The following is a 22,126-nucleotide window of genomic DNA, read 5'->3' as shown; positions in this document are numbered from 1 at the left end:
GCTAAACCTGCCAATCTCACATCTATATCTCTTAACACAGGTTTCACTTTCATCACACATTCTTCTAACTGGCCTTTAATTTCTATCTACAGCTTGAACTCTCCAAGTTGCCTTTCAGTCAATTTCCAAGAGCATTCCCTAGGTTTATGTCTGCCAAATACTGATTTTTCCATTACTTTCAAACGTCTCAAAACTGTTTCATAACCATTTGATCCAGTTATACCGTCGCTTGTCCAAACTCACACTAATCTTCCATTATCAAGCCTTTTTCTGTCTCACTTATTCAATCTAAAACCTCCAGTGACAAGCTCCTAAAAGTTCTGACCTTCCTCTGTCACCCCTCTCCTTATAAAAAAAAAACAGTGCTGTGAAGAAATGAAAAGTATTAAGGCCAGGGCATACTTTATAAAGTTTAATTCCAATCTTACTGAAAAAATCAGCTTCTGCTAAGATATAAAGTGATGTATGAAGCAGCGTTGTCATTTTCAAAATAAAAGGACACCAGTTGTAAATTTTGACAAAAAGGTTTGACATCCCGAATTCTACAGATGCTAATGGTTGACTGTAGTGTATTTGTAAGAACCATGCAAGCCTTAATGGGGAAGCCACAATGGCGGAGACTAGGCCATTCTGGAAGCCTCTTTCAGATAAAAATTAAGACATAGTTTTTGCTATAGCTAGTATTTCTGATGTTACATTCATAAAGCTGAACACGCAAACCTGCTTTGTGCTCTACTATCAATCGTCCCCTAAAACACTAATGGTTATGCAAAACATTGTAAGGTCCCTTGGTCATGGAATACTCATTGCACGGGGTATTAAGATTCTTCTCACACAGGAAGGTTCATGACCCCCTTTATAAAGAGATTAACATTTGACAATACTTTCTAATTAATATTATTATTATTATTATTATTATTGGGCATCAAATCTGCCATAAAAGGAAATCTTGACTAAGAATGTTGGCATATGCTGCTTCCTGAATATTCCCTGCAAGACACAGCATAGATTTTTTTATTAATGGATGTTCCTACCTGGTATGAAGGCAGATCTGGAGGTAAAAAAGATACTGGGAAAGACACCTGAGAGAAGAGACCAAAAGAAAACTCTTGTTCAGAGGAGAGGCAGCAAGGAAAGCAGTTCAGTCGGCGAAGCTAGCAAATGAAGAGTTGAGACTGATGGAAGACAATATCCTAATCCAAAAATCATGGCCATTAAATTTTGTCAAAGTAAAATACTGTGCATTGCAAGAAGACTTCTATATTGATTGACCCAAGATACAGAAAATAGGAAAAAAAAATTCTTTCTAAAATAACAACAGCAGGATACCTTCTACACTAGTTTCTGATCTCCAACTTTTGCATCACCTACAAACTACCTTGACATGGACTGTGTTCTGAATTGCTATCACAGAAATTACTGGTGCCTGGGTAGAATAATACATTGTAGTTTTACACCTGAAGGATTCTATTATACTGAAGTTACTTTATAACTTTTGCATACCATCACCATGGTAACCAAGTTAAGCCTACAAGTATAATGAACTACAATTCACATAAATACAAAATAACGCCATCTGCTGGCACTATGCATCCATGTAACATCTTTTCCTCAACAAAGTCATATTAGCAAACCGCTGACAAGATGAACAATTTGCTCATAGTGTATAACATTTCTTGATGTCACCACCCAACCAAAGGAGAAGATGTGTCCTTGTACTTCAAAGTACTGAACCATACTCCTGACCTCTAACTAACAAATAAAGTTGAATGAATTACCTCAAAGACCTTAACCTTTGAAATAGGGAGCACCTAACCTAGTGCTGATAACAAAGTTGCGTATTATCTCCCAAAGCTAAAAGACATCAGTCTTACTAAGGCAGATCACTTTACAGGTATGCAATTTGTACCCTTCAGATATCTGAAGGGTGCAAATTGCACACATGGATTATTTTATCTCTGCTCTCCAACTTCTCAATAATCAAAAGTATATGAATTCTGTCTCTCTTTCATAAAGGCCAGAACACATAACATACCCATCACCCTCCATCAACCTGTGCAGGCATCTTTGTGAAGAAGGTCAGAAATTTACTAACCATTCTCACATGCAGTACAACTGATAAAAAGATATTGCTACACATGTAACCCAAAAACCATAACAAAATAATCTGCATTTTTTCAACATATAAAAACCTGAAGTGAATGGGAGGATGGGGGACTCACCCACCCACTCACATGTTAGCAATTTTTTCATTCAACAAGTACAACAAATGCAGGACTGATTAGAGGTAGGATTGCAATAACAAACTTCAGTTTTGTATGTCTAGAAACATTTGCAAATTGTTCCAGGAAGGGTTCAATCCTCTGTTGAATTTGCAACTTGTTCTTAGGAGAATTCAGTCTTTTGTTGCCTTTGAAATTTGTACCTAGGAAGATTCAAATTTTCCTCTTTCACATTTCACATACTTCCAACCTCAAAATCCCAACTTCCCAGTTACATGCATGAGCTGGGGAAGGATGACTTCTGTGACTACCTGTACAGCCCAGTACATGTGATGTAAAGGCTGACAGGGCCCTATGCTAGTTTGGACTTCTTGTAGACATGCTCTTGGAAATATGTAAGAACCCAGGTTTCCCAAGTGTGATAGGAATACCTGCTGGAAAGTAAGAATATTATTGCAATTACATCCAAAGACAATTATGCTCTAGACCTATTCCTCACGTACTAAAAGTGTGACAAGGGAGTCAAATAGGAACTGGTATGAAGATTGCTGTTGTTGTTGTTGCTGCTGTTATCAAAAGAGGTTAGCTTTGTGCCAGATATAGGGTTTTACTCATGCCAGTAAGGTGCACCGTAGACCATTTGAGGTCCTGTAAGAGTACAGAAGAACACAAATAAATACTGTATATAGAACAATATGCAGGCTGGGATAGGAAACAACTGGCCTTGCATACCCCAAAAAATATATACTATTATGGCCCTAAGGCCTACACTGAATACCCAAACCTCCAAATATGCTTTCACTTGGAGTATAAACTGTGAACACTGAGAGCATGGTATGGAAGTTTTATGAAAGTTGAAACAGATTATAGATTACTTTGGAGACTGAACTTTAAATTCATATAACTATGCCAAAGACAGTACAAGTACAGTAGGTATGTACTCTAGGTTAAGGTTGTTTATGTAATTTAGGTTAATTGCCATAACTTTTTAAAAGTATACCTAAACTTAGAACTTCCACTTCTATTTATCATAAAAATGATCTACATTAAAGTTTTACCATTCCCTTTTAGTCAAAGTGGAATAAAGACACCAGACTACAATATCTAAAGTAAGTCTACTATAATTATGTTAAATCAAATTCTGGCTAAGGTATAATTATGAAGTTGCAGTGGTTAAATGATGATGACATTAAATTCTTTTATTGTACTGCATGAAAGTACACTGGATAACTTACATGTAGGGAAAATATATATTCTGTGCTCACATTGAGCACAAAAGTATTTCATCCAGATCACCATCAACAACTCAGTGAGAGGGATATAGAAGTTCTCATATTTCTTGCCAGGAACTGATGAGTTCTGACTTCTGCCAAATATCAGAACCCAAAGCTAAGGCTAACAGAAAAGCAGTCTTGCGCATGCAGTCTCTAACCAAAATGGCACCTAAAGATAACTTTTACACACAAGCTTCAATCTCACTTTGACGGGCTGAATCACAGGATGGGCAAAGTTGTTCCAAGTTCCTCAATAGCATGAACAGCTCAACTGTTCATACCTTTCAATTAGAAGGCCTGGCTCAAGGTAGAACAACAGCCTTCCACTGCAGGGAATGAGAGGGGCTTGTCTCAGCAAAGGTAGACGAGGAAGTCCAAGAGCTACTGTAGAGTGGTTCCGACTGGACACTTTTTGAGATATACATCATAACTTCTGATTCATGGCTGCTGAGGACCTCCGGAGGAATCTGGCCAGTCCTGCAAGAAAAACATCTTGCTCACAAGAGCTGGCTGCTGAGGACCTCCAGAGGAATCTGGCCAGTCCTGCAAGAAAAACATCTTGCTCACAAGAGCTGCTAGATAGTATAGGCTACATCCATGAAGGAAGAGCAGCACCTCAGATTGAGGCTAACAGAGAGTAAGACATGGGGACTACCTCTCTGCCTTGAAAAGAACCAACAGACTGGGATATCATTTGGCATGTAGCCAACACTGGAGCCACCAGGGTCATCCTGAGTCCCAGGTTGATCAACACTCAGTTGATCACACAGTGAACCAGGCATAAAGACATATATGTCCTTAGGATCCCATGGGTACACAACTTTCTCCTAAAGGAACCATGATGGCAGTGGTAATGACAGCACTTGAATTTCCGAGTAGGAACATAAACAAAGTGAACTGAGGACCCCTTAGCCAAAGCCAAGTGGTCTAGAAACAGAAAATGATGGGTTACCCAAAATGCTGAGGGTAGGCCACATCATTGTCAGGTGCTCAAAAGGCTATGCTAACAAACCCAGACCTGCCAGCAGAGCAGGAGAGGGAGGTGACAAGCCATGAGTACACTATGTGCAGGGACCCCACAATGGAGGGGACAACCACACTTGCACTTGGGCTATCTTCATTATGTGAACACTTTCTCAAAATGCTTAACCACCTTGCACCTTGACACCAAGGGAGAACAAACAGTAGAAGCAGTGGGGACATCAAGCAAAAAAGAACCAAAATGGTAGTGTTTCCACAAGGAAACCGAAGCATGCTTCTTAGCCTTTCTGTGCTTCTCCCCATAGCACTTCTGCTGGGAAGAATACCAGGAAACATACACACTCCTAGTAGGCAAATCAGGACTGCACACTCTACCCCTGCAAAAAGAGCAAAAATGTGAGGATCAATGATAACATGCAACAAAAAACAACCCTATACTTTTTCCCCCCAACCCCCACACATCTCTAGTGTTCTGAAGTCATACCCTTCTCTTATTTATCTATATTCATGCCAAGTAGAAAGCATGATCACAAGAGAGCCAAGAATCATAACCAAAGAAATACTCCAGAGATGGAGAGCAGCCTCAATACAAGTAAGAGGAGAACATAGCAAGATATCTGCTAAAGACCTTGGCTAAAGGAAAAGTGCTGGGTTACTGACAGGTGAGTGGGCAATAACTTACCACTTACCAATCTACCACCAATTAACCATCTTGTTACCAAGCTTCAACAGCCATTTCCAGCTTGCAAGAGGAATACTCCTTTGTACAAGGCAGTCATTTGTATTCTCACTGGAAAATACATATTTTCAGCAAACAAAATTTAAAATATTGCTTTTTCTCAAATTTTATGTCATAACAGGTGACTTAAATAATGGTAAAATATATATTATGCTACTGGAGTGGAAAGGTAAATCATCTTAGTTTTGCAACAAGGATGCAAAAATAATTCATACATTTTCTAGGCATTTACATTCATACAATTTTCTTTGTGGATGTAAAGCCTATTGGTAGATATCTTTTTCTTACTGGCTAGCCTACTGCAGTATCAGCTTGCAATTGTTATTTTTCAGAGTTTTTCAACATAAATGATAAAGCATAATTATTCTGCTTTAAAATAACCCTATGGTAAGTTTCATGAAAGATAACCTCATAGATAGCACTCAAAGAAAATTGTTGCCTGCCATAGTAGGCTAGCATACAGCTAAACATCCTCAATCTTTTGGGAGAGACAGACATGCTTACTGACCAGCTTTAGCTAACAATCTTTTTCATTTGTAGTTACCAGGGTTCTCAACAGCATAAAGAGCATGAAAGCAACAATCTGAGGAACATACCTGGCCATAGCCTGGGTCCACTGTGGTGCTGCCTCTCTAAAATTTCCCGCATTATAGTATATGCTATAGGAGTTCACTATTGGTCTCAAAATGCAAGAATAGTAGTTGCTGATGTACTTTAGTTTACAAGCCCCTGTGGCATAAAATATTTTGCCTCTTCAGTGGTATTTAAGATAATTTTCAGGGTAAACGTAACAGAAATTTTTAGACTTGCCGACACATCTGTTTAATCCTCTGCCAAAGCAAGAAAGTAACCTGAGGGCAAGAAATGCCACACACTTCACTCATTCATGGGGTCACCCAAACAACAAATAAACAAATCAGCACAGCATTACCTATTACCAGACTATGGAAATTGCCCTTAGTGTCTTGAGATATTTCACAAAGGGAAAAAAAAGAATTGCAAGCCATTACTGGATGTAATTAAATTAATTGTAACATGTTTATATTTACAAATTATAAAAAATTATGTTTGTAAATACACTAATTGTGAATGAAGAATGAGTGTAGTTAAATAAACTCTCTCTCTCTCTCTCTCTCTCTAAGGAAAGGAAATGGCTATAAGCTAGATTTGGAAATGCAAACTCTAAAGGCAGATAGTAAACTATATGGGGCCAGAACAAGTAAAGACCAACAATAAAATGGGATCAGTTAATTAACTATAAATAACAGAAAAACTAACAATATGAAACAAAGTACTGTATTTAGGATTAATGTGAGTCTCCTTAACCAAACGCTATTAGCACATATGCATACATTTTTGGTTTATCACATAAGCACACACTGTGTATGTGTGTTCATAATGTTTTAAAAATGTGTTGTATAGGTAACATCTATGGAAGCCAAATAATACATACAGACTGTTGACGCCAGTTGGAAGAGCTATAAAGTGTGCAAGCAGCAGGTAAACAGAAATAGATTAACATTCCTCAAGATATTAAAGAGATTTTTTTTAAATAAGGCAGCGCAGCAAGTTTGGAATGGAATATAAAATTAAGGCCAAAAATCAAGCGCTGGGACCTATGATGTGATAATTCACTGCTGAGAGGGAAATGGAGATTAAAGAAAACCTCGCAGCTGCACTATTAAACAATTGGTAGATCTAAGTAGTAGCTCCATGGCGGCGATTTCCTTCTAACTTGACTTTTTCTACAGTTTTTTGGTTGCTAATTATGGATTTACCTTCAATTTTTGTCGCAGAATTTAATTACCCTGTAATTAACCCCTGAAGTATATCCAACAAGGGGTTTCCATACGCGATCTTCACAAGACAGAGCACGGCTACGTCTGTTCCAAACAGTTCTAATCCCATCTGGCTAGTGCAATAACTTGTTAACGTATGGGTACCAGCTCCCCCCCCCTCCCCGGGCCAGTACTTAACACGGCGAAGGGACATTCCATTTGGCCAACAACAAACAAATGCACCGCCAGTATCAGAAGCCCTAAAAGTGTAGAAAAAACCAGTTCCCAAGGCAAAAACATGCGCGGAGCTAATACTTAGAATTACCAAACAATTTTGGGAAAGGGGTGGCAAGTGGAGTGGAAGAATGAACGGAGGTGAAGTAAAGAAAATGAAAGAGGTTGCAGCTAGCTGCCGAAGGGACACTGGAAAGAACCTTAAGTAATGCCTACGGTGCACCATGTGAGGTGCATCGATGGCACTATCCCCCTCCCCGCCATGGGGACCACAGAGAATTTGAGAAAACCTCCAATAAGGCTTGGCAAAGGGGCAGCTTATGCCCAAGCGCTTTACACGTCCAGGCTTGACTACCCAGCTGAGGCCTAACCTACTTTGGAGCCTCGGAGAGTCTGGGGAATGGGGGGGGGGGTGTAGCCAGCAAGGTGACTGAATGACTGGCTAAGCTATATTAAAGTCTCGTCAAATTACCAGCACCTTATATTTTTCTATTTATCTTGCGCGTTATACGTTTTTTACCACAGGTGTTACGGCAATTCTGTTTTTTTTCTATTACCCACATCTCTCGGTAAGCAGCATATGATATACGAAACGCCTACCCTAAGTTAACCCTAACCTTACTCGCCCTAGACGATGGCCTCGTTCCTAAGCCTCCCGATGAAAAGAGTATTATTAAAAGAGCATAATTAAAGGTTATCAATTTTTGTATCAGTACTTTGATGAAAATAGGATCACTTACTTTAGCCGAAGCCTTTGTGCTGGAAAATAACAGCAATTAAATAGTCCTAACAGACTAAAACAGTTGACCACGGGGTACAGGAATCCGCTCTGGTGATCACAATTACAGATGTTGAGAGACGTGCATTTGCAGGAGAGCAAGGAGATTCCGTTCCCTACAAAACATTATAGATAAATAGAGCTAAGATGTGCTTTTTAGAAACATAAGCTATTAAATATCAATTCAAATTGTTTAAGAGTTATTTAAGAAATGTAAAAATAGTTTTAATTTTAAATTTAAATTCATGTTTTAATAATTTTGCTCATTGTGAAGCTAATAAATTTTACTGGCACTCATAAGGAATGCTACCAGAGTGTGATTTGGGTAATGTTTTGACTATCTTTGGATCAAGTGTTATAATTTAATGTTGGTATGATTCTGTTTGATGCTTCTGGCTCTTTTATATATCTCTCCGCAGCTGTCTTGCCTTCCATGGGTACCATGCTGAGCAGATACCAATCATCTGATACGTAGATATTACTTGTCTCAAGGTTCAAATTCCCATTTTATGGATGATCGGCCTTTATTGCATTTTGTCTTTCTCGTTTTTGCCATCACTGATTTCATAAATTTGGCTACTGTCACCCCTCGTTCTTCAATTTCTGATAATGTTAGCCTGATTGGTGCTTCTCTGACTTTAAGCTCATTCTGTCTAGACATCTCTGCAAAGAGTTCAAGTATTGCTGCTTTGAACTTCAATTAGGAATTATTGCTTTTCCCATGTCTTGGTGAACCCCCTTTTTTTAATGTTTTGACACTTATTTCCTAATTTCTTTTTTCGTTTTAAAAATCGAAGTTTGTTAGAGTTCCTCAGCTTTTTCATAACAAGATTTATACCTTCCACACATTCCCCTTGTTACTTCTATCCAGCATCCTCTAAATTCCTTATTTATTTGATATATATTTTTCTTGGTTAGTGTTTTTCTTTCATCATTTTCTGCGGCTTACAAAATGGTCTCTTGCCCAGCACCCGTCTCCTTGGTACTTGTAATCTTTCACTGGTTTTATTTTACAACTTTCGTGTCTTGCCTCACGTATTTCTTTAATTTCATTTCACAGTCACTAATTTGCAGACAGCTTTTTTCTAGCCCCACTCCATCAAACTCTCTCTATGGGGTACAATTTTTTTTTTATACGCAATAGTTCAGAGACAGTTGAAGAGTTATACAGCATAATTCATATCACCTGTCAAAATTCACACCCTCATAAAAAAGAAAGTATTTAATTTTTTTCTTGAAAGACTTGATATTCAGTCATCTCTTGATATCAAGTGAAATCTTGCTGTACAATATTAGGGCTGCAAATTTAAAGGCTGTAAAATCAACATTCGAAGTAAATCTTGGGTCAAATAACTTCATAGCATTAGGCAATGTAGGGTGTAACGGTTTCCCCATTGCTATCCTGCCATCCTCTTCATAAATTCTATAAATGAACATAATAGATAATCAGTGATACCAATTAATGACTTACAATCACCTCTGTTCATAAGAACTATTCTATTACGTTTATCCAGTTTCGTAATTATGATTGATTTATTTATCATTGTCTTTTCATAACACTATGTTATTCCCTGGAAATGCCATGTATATGTATAATGATGCGGGCCCCAGAAGACTTGGAAGACCCAGACCTACTTGGATAAGAACTATAAGAAGGGCAGATGGAGATGAGAAGAGATTTTTGATTTTTGGCAGATGAAGGACAGGAAAGGCATGAGTGGCAAAATTATACAGATGCCCTTTGCGTCAGGCGGGTCTGATGGCGATTAATATATATATATATATATATATATATATATATATATATATATATATATATATATATATATATATATATATATATATATATATGTGTGTGTGTGTGTGTGTGTGTGTGTGTGTGTGTGTGTGCGCGCGCATAAATCAACCGAATATTTAGTTTCGATCAAGAGTATATTTTTTTCTCTAATATTACTTAATACGATGCATGTTTTTTTTTTATTTCTTCGATGATGTTGACAATTTAATAAACATACCTGTAGGGATCTTCCTGAAATGCATTAATATCCTGAGACCATTCTTGATGCCTACCATTAAGACGACTACTCAGTTTCCCAGATAATCCTTGTTTGTTTTTACCGTTTCTGTTAAATTTGCTCTTGGTCCAGTTTCGCAGGCGGCCAATGACTCGTATTTGGGAACGTACAGTACTTTAATTTTTCAGTGCTGCTGCTGCTACCATATCAACGTATGATATGTCTGGGAAAATATATGACGGTACACATCAAAAGAAATGCCTTTATTGTAGCAATAGCATTGTTAAGATTATTATAGTATGTATTGCACTGAAACCATTTTTGCAATTATGAAGGCCTCATTAAAACAACTGCCTTTGCAAACATGGTCATCCCGTAAAGATTATCACGCATTACAGGCCAAGTTAAACTATTTACGTATTAATGAAGACCTCGTTAAAACAATTGCCTCTGTAAATAGGGTCATCCCGTGACTTCCCAGCGCATGACATGTCTGGGAAAATACAAGACGGTACACATCAAAAGAAATGTCATTACCGTAGCAATAAAAACGAAAAGATTACCGTGTATTGCAGGTCAAGTTAAACTATTTACGTATTAATGAAGACATTAAAGCAACTGCCTCTGTAAAGAGGGTCATCCCGTGACTTCCCATTCTCGAGCCTGTCTGTCAGTGATCATGGCTGCCTCAGCTGACAGTGTAAATAACGAGGGTGACACTCCCACTTCCAACGATGGTGGTGACCCCGATGAAGCAAAATCGCCTTCCTCCTTCCACGGGGGACAATGGCAAACCTATTTCTCAGACAAGACAGCAGTTTCAGAGAAGAAAACTTGGAAAAGTAAGTCATTAATGATTACAGAAAGGCGCTCGTGCGTCGAGTCTTTGCCAAGCAAAATTTACTTTAGCCTTTTTAGTTTTGATTTTCGCCATTTAAATGGCAATTTTTGCCACATTGTGTAATATATCTTTGGTAAATTTAATTATCATTGCAAAGAAAATTAATTAGTATCACGAGTCATACCAGGCCTACGTATGGTACTGTGCTTGATATAGCCTAGTCTAGCCCATGCAAGACAAGGTAGGCCTATTTTTTCCTACGTTAGGCCTAATGACAGGGTAAGTTCCATGACAGTTGTTTAAAAGTATCGAAAAAGAAGTCAAAATAATCCCTAGGCATGGGCTGTTTTTTAAAAATAAAGGGTCAAAATAAGCCATAGGAATATATTTTGAAAAAAGGCCAAAATAAGGCTGAGTATTGTCATATTTGTTACTTAAGTGGCATAGGCTTAGGTTAGGCATGTAGCCTAGTAACTGTATGAGTATATTAGTCTATATGGCTGGCCCTACTGAAGTGCAAAGTGGAGCCACCATAGAGCTAAATGGACACCGTTGATATGAAATTAGCCAATTTGCAGGATGTGAAATTAACTGTAAAATAACAAAAGTGTAAAATTAAGGAGACTTGTGAGTTTTCCGTGCATAAGAGGTAGAAAAATATATTAGCCACCTGGAGTTATCAAATAGCAAAATTGCTGAAGCAAGCATGACATGAACCAATTTTTATGTTTGGTCTTATAGAACTGCAACGACAGCTTTGGCCTTGATGCTTGTAACAAGGTAATTAACAAATGGCAGGTGGGTGAGTGGTAGGGTAGGGGAGCCACCCACTCACCTGTCAATGTGAAATTTTCTTCTGCTGTCACTGAGTTATGATGTCTGTTTTTTATGTGGTGTTGTGTGGTTGCCCTGTATGTCAGAAGTACTAGATCAACATTTTCTGTGTTTATGTTTCTGTTATGTAACATCCTGTATCTTCATGTAAAATATGCTTAGTTCTTCGTTGGAGGGGTGGATAGAGCTGTCACCTGGCACGCTGTTGGCCCAGCGTTCGACTCTCCCACCGGCTAATGAAGAATTAAAGGAATTTATTTCTGGTGATAGGATTTCATTTCTCGTCATAATGTGGTTCGGATCCCACAATAAGCTGTAGGTCCTGTTGCTAGGTAGCCAGTTGGTTCTTAGCCATGTAAAATAAATCTAACCCTTCAGGCCAACCCTAGGAGAGCTGTTAATCAGCTCAGTGGTCTGGTTAAACTAAGTTGTACTTAACTTAGCCTGTATAAAGTCTTCACAGTTCATGGAAATCAACACAGTCATGTGTACAATAGAAATAAATTTTTTGGGATAAATCTTTCCTACTGTTAAAGATAACTTATATCTCTGTGCCAGTAGGCAAGGAGATATAAGCTATCCTTAACAGTAGGTAAGTATTTAAATGATAAATTTTATTTGAATATTTATATCTTACTTCACATCAGGATTGATCCCAGGATTCCTGAGTGAAGGGCAGCAGTTCTACCAGATGGGCCACAAAGGTTTTAAAAGATTTTGGAACTTATGGACTGTACTTGTATAAGATTTACTGGGCTGTAAGAACATGGGTTTCAAATTCTTTATGAGTATTGTGACTTAGGATTTCATGATTGAGTGTCCATATGGACAAACTTAGGAGTTCATGATTTAGTGTCCATATGGACAGCTTTCACGCTATAACTTCCCCACACATCTTGTACCTGGTAGGGAACATGCATGGTGAGGCAGTTTTGTCTGTAATGACTCAGTTACTGTGCATGCTTGTGCCTGATAAAGCTATGGTTGATACAGATTCAGCTCTTCCCATTCCTGCCTTTTCCCAGCCATGGACAGGCCAGGGCACAAGGTCCTATCAGCCTCTTGCTTTGGATGCCAGACTGCTTAGGAGGTTACAGGAGGCAGCCTTTTCCTTGCTCATGCACATGACTGGGCATTTCTGGGAGGATGCTTGACTGTCTCTTCCATCTTTAGCTGTAAGCTAGAATGTTCCTCAGTTTTTTGAAACATTGCAGGTCAATCCATGTCAACAAAGTATACTCCTAAATGAATACTGTACTGTAGTTGGGCTATTATACATAGGACTAATACAGATTTTATTTAAAATGTGATATATTTTGGTAAAAAATAAACTATAAGATAACATAAAAACAAAGTTCAAGACCTACTGGAGATGGGGCAAGGGCAGTTACTAGGTTGCTGGTACATCCCAACCTAGCCTAACCTTGGCCTCTGAATCCTGCCTGATGCTCATGGATCCCCCTAAGGTTCTTAAGTTTGTTAAAAATAATGCTTTTAGTACTTAAAAGGACACAGTCTAAATCGGGCAGACGGTCTCTGTCTTACGTCTAAATCGGGCAGGCGGTCTCTGTCTTACCTGACCATTGACAACAGTAGGTAGTTAACAGTAAAGTCAAGTATGATACAGTACAGTATTGATATTATATCATACTGGATTATGAAGCAGGCGTTGAGAGAGCAGTAGCTGTAAGACAGAGTAGCCTCAGCATGGATGAAACGGATATAGATAAAATAAAACTGCCCCATTAGTAGGGTGAGCAAGACGCATGACCTGTATATAAGACATGAGCTACTGTATTCAGCAGAAATTTGTGCACTGGTAGGAAAATGAGATTGTCAAGGGGTGTGACTGCAAAATGTAAAGACCCATGACCAGAGTATGATGGGAAAATCTTGTTATAAATAAGGAAGGGGCAGAGAGATGTGGTGTCCAGAAACTGGAAAATAGACTGAACTCTCAAATATTAAAAGGGTTTGGACATGTGACGAGAAGTGATAAGGAACAGGTAGTCAAAAAGTAGAAGATACAAAAGTAGCAGGACTGGTAGGAAGGTCTAGGAAATTATAAGAAAAGTTGCTAAGTGAAGACCTAGACCTGGTTTGAGTTCAGGCAGAAAGATGGAAGACGGGGGAGAGTGGAAAGAACTCATTTCACACCCAACCTCATGAAGAGCAAAGCTTGAATAAAAAATTTTGATTCATATTGTTTATTTTGTTGGAAAGTAAGGGTCAAACTGTACACATTCTCTTGTTTTCACTTTTGCCTCACTGTTTCATCCAGTTTCATTCATATTTCCTTATTAAGTATTTGATTAGGACTGGTGATGAAAGGAGATTAAATGCATTTCTAGGGGATGCATAGGTCAATGTAGTACTATACTAACAGAGTTAACAGTAGCTAAAAATGAAAAGTTCAGAGTGGCCTGTATGGTTTGCATGTTCTGACTGGTCTGCATTTTATATCCCTGCCCTGTCTATATTGGATACATGTGTTCCAGTTGAAGTACAAACCATCACCTTTTACATAGGAGTATTCCTCAGTGCAAGCTTTATAACAAGGTGATTAATTGTTGAAAGTGGGGTGAATGATGGCTAGTCCTTCACTCACCTGCCATGAGCCAGCACTTCTTCTCTGGCTGTCGTCAAGTGTAGATGCGTGTGCTGCTGCCTAACTTGACATTCTTGTTTGTTTGTGAGTTTGTGAGTTGTTTGATCCCTTCTTCAGGGAATATTTGTGATGTCCAGGTGAGATGCTTTTGTGCCCAGTGTGAGCTTTGCAGTGCTAGCTGAATAGGATCCAGTATCTTAGGCCTGAGTGATGGCATCTGTTTGTTATCACTGGCTGATGCTGTTTGAATATCTGGAGCTCTAAAATAAGGTCCTCTGTTGTGAAACTCACTTGTCTCTTCCAGTATGTATTTGACCTGACTGTTGCCTCTATAAGACAGAGAAGGGAAGAAGGAGAGGGAGAAACCAGTCACTTTCCAATTTGACCCTAGTCTTATGTCACTCATGTACCTTAAGTTTGTGCTTGTGGTGTCCAGGGTAGCTACACATCACGTTGAGCACCCATAACAAGTCGTAAGGAGATTATGTCCAAAGACTTGTGGGTGATATCCGTCAGGTAAAATGAGATAAAGGTGGTCTGCTGACCGAGGCCCTTACCTTTATTATCTGTAGAACTAAGAAGTTCCTTCAAAATGCCAGGGATGGGTTAGTGCCCTTGGCTTTGTGAGCTCTCCCTCCTACTGGATGGTCATTCCCCTCACCTGACAACATGTGTCCATTTTATTGTCTCACAAAGCCTGAAAAAGAATCCTTAGACATCATCTTACGCTTGCCAGTACTAACAAATAGGTACTGACATGACACAAAAGCATCTCCTAATGCCGGACTAGTTACAAAAGTCTGTGTAGCTCACGAACACTCTTCACTGAAACTTGGGTTATCAGAAAAACAGTCTTTAGGGTGAGGTCTATCTGAATACATCTCCAGGGCTTAGCTGGTTGGCTGGTAGTGTTTCAGGCAGGTATATTTGGACTAAAATGGTTTTTGTTATTTTTAACATAAAACAAATAATGTACTTTGAATTTGTGTAATTTAAACATGTAAATCAAGAATTCACTGTAGTTATTTTGAAAACTTCAGAATTGACTGTACTTCATGGTTGAGGATTACAGTTGCAGTCAACAATAATTTTTTTTTTATTAAGGTATGTAATTACAGTATTCACTAGAAATTTCCAGTACACTTTAACTTACTTGGAGTGGTTTCAGACATCATTAGTGTTGGTAATAACAACATTTAAAGGCTAACTCCAGCTACACTTGTAACACTTACAAAAATCTTAGTAGGTTAATCTTTCTTCTTTAAAGGGAGGAATTTAATCGAAGTATTATATACTTTTTTCCTGCGTAACTGAAGTTAGGGTAATTCTCTTATGTGGGTTAGCAATACAGTGTACTGCATTCTTCAAATGTGTTGGCCAAAATTTCATAGGCTGACTTGGTGAAAACGACGTAAACTGCATTATTATTGAGTTTTTACATTTCTGAGTATTCTTTAGTTAAGGGTAGATGTATGTATTAAGGCATGTTATAGTAATGTGTATGGTGTGTTTAGGATGAGGTATGATCAAACATAAAACATTACAGTACTTTTTTATGTACGTAACATAGTTTGGCTGTGTCTGTTAGGAGAGAGTAATGTTATGAAGTTCCCTCACCTTATCGCCACCAAAAATCAGTCCGAGAGAGAGAGAGAGAGAGAGAGAGAGAGAGAGAGAGAGAGAGAGAGAGAGAGAGAGAGAGAGAGAGAGAGAGAGAGAGAGAGAGAGAGAGGAACATACTCTAGTGTTGCACTTCAGTAATGAAAAAATGTAGAAAAATAATTTAACTGAACATGACATTTTGCAAATGGTTTTGATAGACAAATTGCTATGATGAACTTTTTTGGATAATTACTAGTATTTCTATGTGTACTTAATAGGTCTGTCATTTTTTGTTTGTGTCTTCAGAATCAGAATTTTTAAAAATTCTGTTATTCATATGAATGTAATTTATCCATTTTAATGATATATAGTATAAAGATGAAAAGAACAAATTAGTCAATGACCTCTTGGTAACCGTAGGCAAGATGTACAACCTTAAAACCACAGTTTGCCTGGTGCAACTCTTGTACCCTCTTAAAGACTAGTTAGTTTAAAGATAAGGACTTCCCCACAAAAGAGGGACAGTTGTGAATGGTTATGTGGGCAAAAGAGGATTCTAAATCTGTGCCAGGAAGATGTTAGAGACTTCAGTACTGGTGTTTATAGATGATGCCTAGGCTTATGTGCCAAGGGCTTAAGTGTGACGGTTATGAATTTCAGATAAATATAACCAGCCATATATTTTGGTAGCCAAAGTGTTTCTGGTCATGCATTTTAGGACTGTTTATAGTGTCTCCAGCCATATGTTGTAGGTCTGTGCAAATTTGGTCCTGCTGAGGCAGCCAAGTTGCATGCATACCATGTGCAATAATGTCCAATGGACCCATTCAAAAAAAGTGTTACTGCTTCTCTTGACTCAACAAGTATAAACATTCATATCTCTAACAGAAAAACTGTTCTGTCTCAGTTTTCACATTGGCTGCATGGTATTCTTGCACCTCAGTTGCACATGGGTATTGATACTGTGAGGTAAGTAGCATGCGCTAATTCCAAAATGCAAGTACTTAAGTGAAAGATAGCCAAAACTGCATGGTTATTTATATCATATTTGTTATTTTTGGAAAAGAGAAACCTATCAATCAGATAGGAATCCCAGGAGGTTGTAGATAATTCAGATGGAGAAAAATATTCCAACAGATGCGAAACTAAAGATCTAAAGGCTGTAACATTAATACAGTAATTTATTCATAGTGGGAAGCTTTCTAAACAATATAAAGTTCTTCAGCAAGATTAGATATGTTCTTTAAGAGATGTAAAAAGGACAGCTGGCAGTTGAAAGCTGTCCAGAAGTTCAGAATCATTAAGTACTTCTGTGGAAAATTCTCTGTTACAGTAATGGATATACTGTACTTGAAGATTTTAAGATTTTCTTAATGCACAGGCACAATTTTGCAATGTGATTGGAGTGTCCTATTTTGCTTGCTTTAATATGAAATGCTATAATCATCAACTTATAGTTGTGTATTTGTGGGTGGGTAGTTCAGTATTTTATAATCAGTACACTAACTGAATGAGATTTACCAGTTTCTAAATTCATCAAGGGCAATAAAGAACTGTGTAAAAGGTTCATTCACCTTCCACATGATGGTATGACTTGGCTAGCAAAATTGTGGTTTGGATGGAAATCTGAACATTTCATATATAAAATCATAAATTATTAGTAGTCATTCTGTTATCCCATAATAAACAAACTTATTGTTACTAGAATATTAATATATATTGACTAAAATTTTTATTTACTGGAGAGTCATATTGTTATTTAATTTTTCAGGCATTAGAACATTGTTATTAATACCTTGAAGTATTGTAGACAAGCAGTACAGAAATGGTATGGTGATTATCTTTGTTACTCCCTCTTGGATACACTGCAGGACTAGCATACAGACTTAATGCAGCTGAAATTCATCTGCAGAGAGATATTCAGAGATGGCCCTAATGGCTTTGCTAGCCTAACTATAAGAATTCTTAAGTAGCTGATGTTGTTTTACAATTTTATAAGTAGATATTATTCAGCAGTACTTTGAATAATGTAACAATTGTAGCACCTTTGAAAAAATTGGAGAGGGCCAACATCTGAAATTTGTAATTTAAGGATTTTTCATTCTTGATATTGATTCACATTTTAGCAGGGTGTATTTATTTTGAGGGAGAAAAAGGTGTATCTTGCAAAATCCCCTCTAGAAGTGGCATCACATAGCCTGTAACTGTAATGTACAGTATTTGATGAGGGTTCTTAGTGTTATATGGATGGCCTCTGTAATGGAGGCATTGGCACGGGCTTTTGCTTTGTTCAGAAATAAATAAGGTTCATGGACACTTCATTGTTACTAACTCGGTTTTTAGCAGGCATGGCAATGCTTTCATTTTGCATCCTTGGTGATAACAGAACTGTTGCTCCCCATTTTAGTGCACTAATATAGTTCCGTTAAGGTAACTTTTAAGCTAACTTTCATTTAAGGTACTTGCTTTGTTTTCTTTATAGTCATGTATCAAATCCTCTGCTCCATGGGCATCACTGCATCTCTTTTTGGAGGCACTTTGTACCTTTGAAGAGAGAAAAATCTGTGCAAGATTGTACCCATACAGTAGGCATTTTTTGATATGATATGCATAGTATTATTGTACAGTAGTTAGGTATCATAAATAGGATAGTGGCATCAAAACCTAGATGGAATCACATCACATACTTCTTTCATGGAACCAGTTTTGGTGAAACTGCTGTATGGTTATAGTGTTGTTTTAGTATGGCACATACAAGAAAAGAATTGAAACTATGTTTACGGTGTATTGTTGTTATGATAATAGCTTATTTTCATATTTCATTAAAAATTTTCCTACAATTTCTTTGACTGATGAAACATCATTTACACGTCTTTGAATGGAATATTTCGTCATTGCATGTTAGAAAGAAACATTATTTTTGCATGTTAGAGTAACAGTGCTGTTCTATGAAAAGAATGTTTGAATTTAACTTAAGGATAGAATTTAGTAATGCCTTAATTTCTCTTCCTTATATGAAAATAACATTCGTGCAGAAACAACAATGTAATCAAGTGAATCTACATACAAGGTGAAATATATCCTTCCTGTGGAGCTTTATGATTTTTTGTCTTGGTTTTAAGTACCCAGGTAGAGCACAGTAATGAAACTGCTGTTCAAAATTTCTTATTTCTTTTGATATTTTTGTCCAGAATCTTTGCACAGAGTGGTTCCATTTATTGCTTGGGAATTGTACCAGACATCATGAGGACTTTGTTGTTTTTATGTATATAGACCTGTTGAATATAGCTCTGTTTTCAGTTTCATGGAATCCTCATGGAAATTTATCCCCATAAGGTAATCTTAAAAAAGGTTCTGTTTTGGGTCTAGGGTGATTCATTAGTTACATCTTTTAAATTCAAAGGGACTTCATATTTCTCTCTCTCTCTCTCTCTCTCTCTCTCTCTCTCTCTCTCTCTCTCTCTCTCTCTCTCTCTCTCTCAGTAACATTCTCAGTTCGGAATTGAGGAATTTACATTTGATCCGCATACCAGGTTAGGAAAGGAATGGTATGAGTGTGTTTTTATAATCCCGAATGGCTGTTTTGATTTAAACAATCTGTCAAACATGAATGATCAATGCTTCATCAGTATTTATGCCATCATATTTTAGTTGAAAATGGCCGTGTGTGGACAAGGTAATCTGCTACACTATAGGAAAAACATTCATCAGATGATTCTCTCTCTCTCTCTCTCTCTCTCTCTCTCTCTCTCTCTCTCTCTCTCTCTCTCTCTCTCTCTCTCTCTCTCTCTCTCTCTCTCTCTCTCTCTCTCTCTCTCTCCTTAGCGTGTTACTGGCATCTGCATATGCTGATTTCTTTCTTTCTCATCACTATTATGATGATTTTTGGTTGTACCTCATATTGATTTTCTTCTGTGTCTTTCGGTGATTTGTTCAGATAATTTAGGGAACTTTTCAAGGGGTCATCGAGGTAATATGAAAAGCACAGCATTCGTTAACACAAGCGTGCAAGTTAGTAATGAGTTTAACATTGCAACATTCACTTTAGGAATAATGAGAACAGCTTTAATTTTTGTAACTGCAGGCCACAATTTTGAGGAAGATTATTCAGTGCGCTTAAAATATATCTGTGGTTAGAAAGCTAGGTATTCATTATAAGGCTTCCTATGACCTACGATTACAATTTGTTACACACACCTTAGATCTTTCCTTTTACCGTTGTTGAGTGTCACTCTTTTGTCGAGGTAGCAGCATCCCAAGACGTCTGTCCTCAAAACAGGCGTACTTAGAGTGGTTTTCTTTTTCCCAAGTAGCTAATTTTGAGATTATCATCCAAGGGCTTCTAACCTCGAGAAGAGTTTACTCAAAATGGTTTCCATTTTCCCAGCAGGCTGATTTCAAGAACATCATCCCATGACATCTGTCCCCAGGACACGATTACTTAAAATGGTTTCCTTTTTCCCAAAAAGGAAAATTTTGAAAGCACCATCTCAGGACTTTTATCCTTAAGATTAGACAGAACTATTGCAAGTATAGTATGTGAGTCGTGGTAGTAGTGTTCCTAATATAGCACCGTTTAATAGATTTGATTTATATGCCATGGAGCACATTTTCTAATCTTGAGTTTTCGTTAGATGTCTGATGCACTTTGGTAGAACAGTGCAATCCCTTTTGGCTTTGGAAGGTTCTCAGTTAAAATAATAATTTATGAACCTAAATTTTCATTTTAAAGTTTCTCCCTTTCATTGTTGATGCACATGTAATTCTTAGTACAGTATTGCAGAAGAGACGGAAATTTGTCCTGTGGCTGTTGTCAGTTAGGATATAAGGAGTTGCATGAATTCATTATTTTACAGTTTAAGTTTTGAGTAACTTTGCTAGAATTTAATATATTGTTAAGGATGCTTTGCATTCGTCTTCGTAGTTGTGGATTTCTGCAGTCGACTTCTTAACATAAGAAGGTTTCCTCCAGTCCTTTTTTATGGCTTCCTCTACATATCATCCCCTAGCATGACATTCCTGAGAGAGAGAGAGAGAGAGAGAGAGAGAGAGAGAGAGAGAGAGAGAGAGAGAGAGAGAGAGAGAGAGAGAGAGAGAGAGAGAGTTATATCGGCCGTCTCTCGACACACTGATACTTTCAGTTAAGAGAACGGGAATATTTGAACAGCCAAGAGTGTTTTATACATAAATAATAAATTTCTATAAATAAACAAAACTGCCCATGACAATTCGAGTTTAGTCAGTAACTTTGGAGCGTCTCAGCTTTTTCCCATGATCTTGGCGCTGAATATTGAATAATAGTAATAATAATAATAATAATAATAATAATAATAGATTTTATTTCAGCTCAAGGCCATATACATGGAATATACAAAGTAGAGACAATAACTTACACAATCTAGATACATGAGATAACATGATAAAAATTGATAAATCGGCAATACCCACACAGTTGCTGAAGTATAAAAAATAGTATTCATAATAGTGGTAGTGATAGCAATAATGTTGAGAACAGTGGTAAAAAGCATAAAAAATTATAACCATTAAAGAAAAAAAAGATTGCTGCAGTTAATTTCCAGCTGGGGACCTGAGGTGGTAACAGAAGTCGGGTCCAGAAGGCTAAATACGAAAATTGAAAATAGTAAAAATCTATAAAGTTATTAATCACAGTAATAATTTTAAAAATACCAATAATATAAACGTCGACATATAATAATAATAAAATAATAATGACTCTTTGGATAGCTTATGATTAGCCATCATGAAAGAGCTTGAGAAGATTGAAGATGTGACCTTTTTTTTCGGGGGGCGGGGGGTAAACTTATGTTTTTGTAAGTTCATTAATCCTCCGGAGACAGTTGTTCTTTTGTAAGTAAACAAATTTAGCGTCTGAGATTGTATGTGAAGCATATTCACAGGGTCATGAGCTTTATTTTTTTGGCTTGTTCTTTGTGAATGTATGCATATTTTATCTTTAAAAATCCACAGTAGTGTAAATGTAAATATATACATATATATATATAATATTGTATATATATATATATATATATATATATATATATATATATATATATATATATATATATATATATATGTATATATATATACATACACATATATACACACAGGAGAGCTTTCGAGACCCTGCTCGATTCTCCTACTCAGGAGAAGAGAATCGAGTAGGTTCATGAAAGCTCTCGTATGTATATATTTTTCTAAC

At 37.3% G+C, this 22,126-nt stretch overlaps 2 protein-coding genes across 7 annotated transcripts in view; one reads left to right on the top strand and one right to left on the bottom strand.

The window, feature by feature from the left end:
* Positions 1–10,170, bottom strand: part of Gdh (glutamate dehydrogenase, mitochondrial) — a 96,534-nt gene extending 86,364 nt beyond the window's left edge. For 4 of the 6 annotated variants that reach the window (XR_010852068.1, XM_067098444.1, XM_067098451.1 and 1 more), the window contains exons 1-2: positions 10,022–10,094; positions 7,969–8,122 (exon numbers count right to left, since the gene is read on the bottom strand). Coding sequence is in view for 4 of the 6 variants with exons in the window: in XM_067098444.1 (XP_066954545.1) it covers positions 7,969–8,122; positions 10,022–10,079 (212 nt within the window). In the remaining 2 variants the exon portion in view is untranslated. Of the gene's footprint in view, positions 1–2,725; positions 2,871–7,968; positions 8,123–10,021 lie in introns of those variants that run through there. The other 2 variants (XM_067098434.1, XM_067098475.1) reach the window with 2 other exon arrangements.
* A 504-nt stretch (positions 10,171–10,674) lies between these two features.
* Positions 10,675–22,126, top strand: part of LOC136835256 (RUN and FYVE domain-containing protein 2-like) — a 126,638-nt gene continuing 115,186 nt past the window's right edge. The window contains exon 1 of the mRNA XM_067098590.1: positions 10,675–10,863. The gene's annotated coding sequence lies outside the window, so the exon portion shown is untranslated. The remainder of the gene's footprint in view (positions 10,864–22,126) is intronic.

Source organism: Macrobrachium rosenbergii, chromosome 4, assembly GCF_040412425.1.
Source record: "Macrobrachium rosenbergii isolate ZJJX-2024 chromosome 4, ASM4041242v1, whole genome shotgun sequence".
Classification (NCBI taxonomy): Eukaryota; Metazoa; Arthropoda; class Malacostraca; order Decapoda; family Palaemonidae; genus Macrobrachium; species Macrobrachium rosenbergii.
This window is presented reverse-complemented; position numbering and strand designations above follow the sequence as displayed.